Source organism: Austrofundulus limnaeus, unplaced genomic scaffold, assembly GCF_001266775.1.
Source record: "Austrofundulus limnaeus strain Quisiro unplaced genomic scaffold, Austrofundulus_limnaeus-1.0 Scaffold0, whole genome shotgun sequence".
Classification (NCBI taxonomy): Eukaryota; Metazoa; Chordata; class Actinopteri; order Cyprinodontiformes; family Rivulidae; genus Austrofundulus; species Austrofundulus limnaeus.
Genome location: NW_013952402.1, coordinates 7,155,559 through 7,161,959, shown reverse-complemented (window position 1 = coordinate 7,161,959; position 6,401 = coordinate 7,155,559). Strand labels below are relative to the sequence as shown.

At 39.8% G+C, this 6,401-nt stretch overlaps 1 protein-coding gene across 1 annotated transcript; it reads right to left on the bottom strand.

Moving 5' to 3' along the window:
* Positions 1-1,041: 1,041 nt before the first annotated feature.
* LOC106511847 (protein ecdysoneless homolog) lies at positions 1,042-6,177 on the bottom strand. The gene is made up of 10 exons (XM_014000604.1): positions 5,867-6,177; positions 5,465-5,657; positions 5,231-5,359; positions 5,004-5,129; positions 4,825-4,910; positions 4,508-4,608; positions 2,588-2,837; positions 2,247-2,314; positions 1,967-2,160; positions 1,042-1,838 (listed from the first exon to the last, which is right to left on the bottom strand). Exons 1-10 carry the CDS (start codon positions 6,079-6,081, stop codon positions 1,602-1,604), a joined length of 1,599 nt encoding a protein of 532 aa, XP_013856058.1. The 5' UTR covers positions 6,082-6,177; the 3' UTR covers positions 1,042-1,601.
* Between the last annotated feature and the right edge of the window lie 224 nt (positions 6,178-6,401).

The window sequence follows — 6,401 nt, the reverse complement described above, 5'->3', positions numbered from 1 at the left end:
CTAAAGGTGACATAGCTACTTTATTATGGTATAGTATTTAAATATATGCCTGAGAAACATAATATTGCCCCTTTAAATATTAGCCTTAGCACCTAAACTGTCAAACAGGTGCGTCCTGAGTAAATTATTAATGGATTTTGTTAGCTGGAGTCTATCTAATCACTAAAATAATCTGCTCAGCTAGACAAATTTAGGAKTATAGCCTAACCATTAACACACCCTGCTCAGTTTACTGACCTCTGCTCAGAACCAACGGTGCTTTCTAGTCTGCTAAAGCAATCATTTCAACAAATGCCAATGCCTGTTCCTGTTGAGTTAGATATTTCACATAAATACTAACAGATGCTACATGCCTGTTTTACCTCAGTAAGTCTTTCTACAAGAACRTTTAGAACTTTTAATAACTATTTGCCTGAAAGTGGCAATGTCATAAGTAAACAGTTATAACTAAACCATTTAAATGTCCAAAATGTTTTATTGTAGTTATCAAATTTAGTCTTTCACATGAAAAATTCCTTTAATTTAAAAGCAATTTACGTCTGTTTATGAAAAACTAAACTCTTATTTTGCAATAGTGTCTTGTTTTAAGTGTTTTTAGCACCCACTGTTTGACTCCTTTTCATTTGTAACAAATAACAGTATTTAAGAGTTTAAGCTTCCACTTTTCTCCTCCACTGAAGAGATTTAACCAGATCTTTGAGGAGTTATTGTTTTTCCTTTGTTGATTCTGATTTTTCAGAGAAGGAATCCTGAAGTTTTTTTGTTTTGATTTTTTTTTCACTTTATGCGTGTTTCCTCATCAGTGTTAAAAGTATTTTATCTGAATTGCTTTTTTTTATCAGTATGTTGAGGATGCCTCTAAATGATTCAGACAGCTTGTTTGTCAGAGGAAATGAGGGGAGATAGTGAGAAAAATGTAATTCTTTTTTAAATGTGTTTCTAAGCTACTTTCCAATTCTTAATTGCAATATAGTTTTAAAATAAGTTATTTGGGCATCAATTTCTGTTAACAGGTTTTACATTTTAGAATGTTTTTTTTTTTGTGTGTGTGTACATTCATCATGAAACAAATGAGATATTTTAATATGGTTGCATAAAAATATTCTGTGCAAATTGAATAAGACAATTAAAACTATTTGGAAAAAAAATACTTTATTCTGAGTGTTGAGGAAAAACATCAATGAACACATCTATTACAAAATAATATTTAAAAAAACTGCAACTTGGATTTAGAGTACACTGTCAGTTTAAACAAACATGGAATTAACCCCCCCCCCTTCCCCCCCAAGCCCTGCAGTGTTTTTGATTTTTAATTTGTTCCTTACAGGTTAAGATCTCATGACAAGACAGGGAATAACTACACATTATTTTTTTTCTCTGCATTTACTGACTTAAAGTTGAACACATTTTGTATTATAGGCAAGCAGGAGCTTTCTTTTCTCCATAATTGTTCGGCATACCTTTCTGACTTGTCGACATATGGAGAGTTATTGTAAAAGGATAAAGTTTATTATAATGGAGGCAGAGGAATTTGCTGTGTGTCGTGCATTCCTTGACTTCTTTTTTTAGTCCTCTTTCGTTTTTTTTTTTTTTTTGCTCGTCTATGAAGGATCCGAGTTGGGTGGCAGATGTAAACCCAGGCTCTGCAGCAGGTTCGAAGCAGGTCCGGCCAGCCCGGCCTGGCTGCTGAGGGACTCCAGGAGATTTGCGACTAAATTAACGTCAATATCTAAAGGCTGGATCTCTTCTTCTGTCTCTTCCATTCCTCCATCCACCCTGGAGAAACCGTCTGCCGCTGAGGAAGAAGAGGAGCCGCTGTCCAAGGCAGACTTGTAATTCTGAGGAAATCATAAACATTTCGATGAGTTTATTTCAGCTGGAGCATTTTTTTTTTGTATAATCTCTCAATATTAAAGCCGAGAAGCACACAGCATATTAACAAGATGAAGACCTAAGAAGGATTTACCGTCTGAGCGAAGCTTTGTCCTACGTTGGTGCTCAGCAGCTCCTCATCCATTTCATCCATGTATCTTTTGAGGCTGTCCAGAGTCTCTGTTCCACTCGTCTGATCAGGGGAGWCCTCTTTTTCTTCATCCTCCTCATCGTCATCTTCAAAGTCGTCATCGTCTAGATCGTCTGAATCTAGTTCTTCTTTGTTTCCTAAAGAAATAAAATACAGATGACCGAAACAAGAGGAACACTTGGCAGGGTTTTCACTGTGAGACGTATTTAATAATTGTTTGTACCAAGTAGTTTGTCCACAGCGTCAGCCATAGAGTCAGGGTCAAAGCTAAAAGGCTGAGTTACGCTGCTCCTGAAATACACGGAAGGAAAATGGCAAAGGTCAAACAGAAAGCAGAAAAGTCGGCAGATTATGTGTGGTGAAACTAGCAATACAGTGATCCCACTAACCGTTGACGGTTAAGGGAAGTTCATAAAGGTATGCACATGATAGATCTACAGACATATTTAGACTCTAATGTTTACGGCTTCCATTAATGGGACTCAAACTCTTTTTTTTTTTTCATCAAAAAAAAAAAAAAAAGAAAAAATGGGACTCAAACTCAACACTTAATCACTGTCTCACCAGGGCAGCTCAGCCCCCTCGTGCGATGACATGGCACTGAGGAAGTTCTTCATCCCCTGACTGACGGCTACCAAGCTATAACCAGCCTCCTCTTCCTCCTTGTCCTCMGTTTCTTTTCTCCTCGCCTCCGCATCCTCGGCCTGCTGCTTCGGTTTCKTGGAACTGCAGCTTTCGCCGCCAGCTCTCCTGCTGCCTCTCTCCTGCAGTAACTGCTCTAAATCCTGAGCTGTGATATCCAGCCAGCTGTCACCTGGAGGTCAACAAAGAGGGGAAAAACTTGTTATGGGAAACAGAGGGGAAGTTTCAACAGATGGACTGAATTGAACATGGTGAACTGAAGAAAATGACTTTAAAGGGGCAATATCATGTAAAATCAACTTTTTTGAGTTTTATGTTATAATGTTATACTCTCATAAAAAAACATGCCCAAAGCCTTGCTTTGAYTCATTCATGCATGTTTGAGAAATCCTGCAGCGTTTTTAGGCAGCCATGCTGAGGAGCAAAACGACAGGTGGGGACCAGAAACGCCTCTGGGACGGCGGTATGTGTCCACACCATTTTGCCTGATTGGATTCGTCACCTTGAGAGTACCAGTAGACATTAAGGCAGAGGAGAAATTGTCGTTGTCTGTCTGCCCCTTTCTGTTCACAAAACAACTGATTAGAGAATCTGGATCTCCCCGGCAACGGCCTTGGATCTGTTGGTTAAATCCTTCCTGGTTGGAAGATGTTGACACGGCTCTCCCCCCTCCCTCCTCCCTCACCCGTATGATCTGACTCCTGAGGAAGCTGAGGGCCCACAGAATGAGCAATTGACCATTAATATTCTGAACTTTGGCTGCGCTGGCCTTGGGGACTGGATTCTTCGGGCCCCCTTAAAACTCACTTACTCCTTTGGCTAATAATCTTGCTCTATGCAGAGGTTTTTTCATAAACACCATAGTGTGTCACAGTGCTGATATGATGTTTCTGCTTTTTTCCTCATTTTCCCTTGTGTGGTTTTTAGTTTTTCTGTTTGTCTAAATGTAAGAAAAACACGTGTTCAATAGACTGAAGTTAAGTCAATATGAAAACCACCACTGTTAAATAAGATGATTTGTAGAAGGAATAAAACCATACAACACCAGAACTCTGGAACCAAGTGGGTTTATTGCCACCGGAGCTGACAGGAAACCACACTGGCCAAAAGCCAGGAAGTGCATCAGTTTATACATGATTCTTCAATGCCTGCGTTCGCCCCCTACTGACCTACAGCTGAATCACAGGCATTCATACAAAATTCTCATCTAATGTTAATATAACGTTTTAATTATGTGTCGTTTATAATTCGGACATGTAACTAATCTCTATCAATCAAAACATAATAGATTAAACATTATAAAAAGGAAAACCTAAAAATATAGTGGTGTGCTTTTAACATCAGTACTAACCTCTAATAAATATAAATTTCTTCAATCCCCCTTTTCACATGACTAAATCATGTGAACTAAAATAAGAAATTTATAATAAGCTATATGTTCGCATTAAGGCACAAATGTGTATGCAAATCACCCTAAGCGATACAGCACAACGTGGAAATTTTCTTACATAAAGGTAGCGCAACTATGTTTGCTGCATGACCTGTCTTAACTGCCCCCTCCCCACTTCCCTGAATGTACAGCACCTTGTGAATTTATTTCTGTGAAAGGCGCTATATAAATAAAACTTTACTTACTTACTTATTTACTAAAGGTGACATAGCTACTTTATTATGGTATAGTATTTAAATGTATACCTGAGAAACACGTAATATTGCCCCTTTAAAACTGATACAGGGATACAAAAAAGTAGTTATAAATGGCAAACATTTTAAAGATTTTTCAATTTATTTAGTTAGTTAGTTAGTTAGTTAGTTAGTTAGTTAGTTAGTTGTTTTACTCACTGTCCTCTGGAGGGATTTGTGACTCGAGCTTCTTTAGCTCCTCCAAGTTGAACGGGTTGCTCTGAAGCAGCTGAAGAACTTCTTCACCCGGCACCAGAGAGCTGAAACGAGATACACAGCAAACACATTCAGAAGCATCAAAAGCAGGTAGTCTCATGATCAGCTACAATATTGATACATTCCTTTTCATGGAGATTACTTTGATAGCCACGAGCAGATGGCACAATATGTTCTGAAATATCACAAACTGCTTTAAACTCAAAATACCAAGGAAGAAAGGCGATGTTTTTTTTTTCATGCACAAGGTAAATCCTTACCTCAACTCTGAAGCAATAGACTGGTTGAAGAAAATTTCTGCTGATCTCAAACGTTCTTTGTAAAGAACCGAACCCTCTAGCTCTCCCTGCATTTGACAACGATCACATTTTAGTCATCGTACAGTAGAGTTTTCTTATTCATTTGTAAAGCGAGACTAAATGAAATTAGTGCGACTGACCCGGAAGTAATCGTTYTTTCTCAGACTTTTCAAGAAGGCCTTCCACCGAGGGTTGCAACTCGCCGGAGCRTCAGGCTCTGAAGAAGGCAGCCTGCACTTGGAGCACAAGATCTCAAAACCATGGGCCTGGGAGCAGAGCGCAAACACGACACACGGGTTCACACAACACTCGCACAGCCACTTATCTGCGCGCTGGCTTCCCACAGAAATCACAAATGATKCTTTACCAGTTTTACGCCGAGCTCGTGAGCCTTATACTGAGGATGCGAGCGAGGAGGCAGGCTGAAGCCGCTCCTCTGGTCTGGGATGAAATGCTGCTGCTGCAGCTGGGCGTACAAGCAGCGGGTGAACGTCACCTGGTAACATACGAGTTACAAGTTTGAATAATGGGGGACAATTCTGAAAAATCTGAGGAAAGAAAAAAATTTATACTACACTTATAAATGTTGGTTTATCTTTACCAAAGTGAGGACTCTTGTCATAGGAGGAAACGTCCTGAAGCTTCGACAGGCCTGCAGGTCCACGGGATCTCGCAGGTAAAAAGCTGAAACTGCAGGGGCGACCAGGTCTGGACGCAGCGCCAATACRGTGGCAATRCCTGCAGGTATGAAGCAGTGGGCAMGATGGAGGTTACTCTGAATCTTCTCTGGGAACCTAAATGGGGAAAGAGAGATTTCATTTATTTTAATATGTAGTTAAAAACTAAAACATTCCAGTCTGTATGACATTTGTTGGTGTTGCTCTTATYGCTAATCACAAATCGGCTCAGCAGGAATGCAGAAGGTTGTGTCAACAGTATTTATCAGGGCTGAGAGTTTTAGATAACAAAGGTTTGTTATTGTGTGAAGCTCTCTCTTTCTCACCCTTTTAGCCTCTTCTTTACAGCTGAACGTATTTTGGGGCTGGCCTGACAGGCCTCGGGGTGAGTAGAGAGGAACGTCAGAGCCTGTGCCACACTGGGCACCACATCACGCGAGAAGCCCACTGAACTGGMTTTAGAGGGGCAAGGAAGGATGTGCAACTCTCCTCTATGAAGAAAAWCCTGAAAAAGTAAAGCAATGTAGCAACAGTTACACATCTAAGTTTTCCAATAATGGCAATAGAAATTAAGGATAGTGTGTTCTAAAATATAACCATCAGTTTTATGATTTACTACAATAAAACACAGTCAATACTAGGGGTGTAAGAAAATATCGATACACTGAAATATCACGATATTTTATTTCCCGATACTGTATCGATATTCTAAAGCCCTGTATCGATTTTTAATTAAGGTTTAAAATGTCAACCTTCTTACCAGCCATTCATTTTTATGTTGTAGTTCAGCCTCTGACCACTAGTTGGCAGCAGTGAGCCGCCATTTGGCTCCTCTACCTCTTGAGCGCCAGAGAGTAAGGG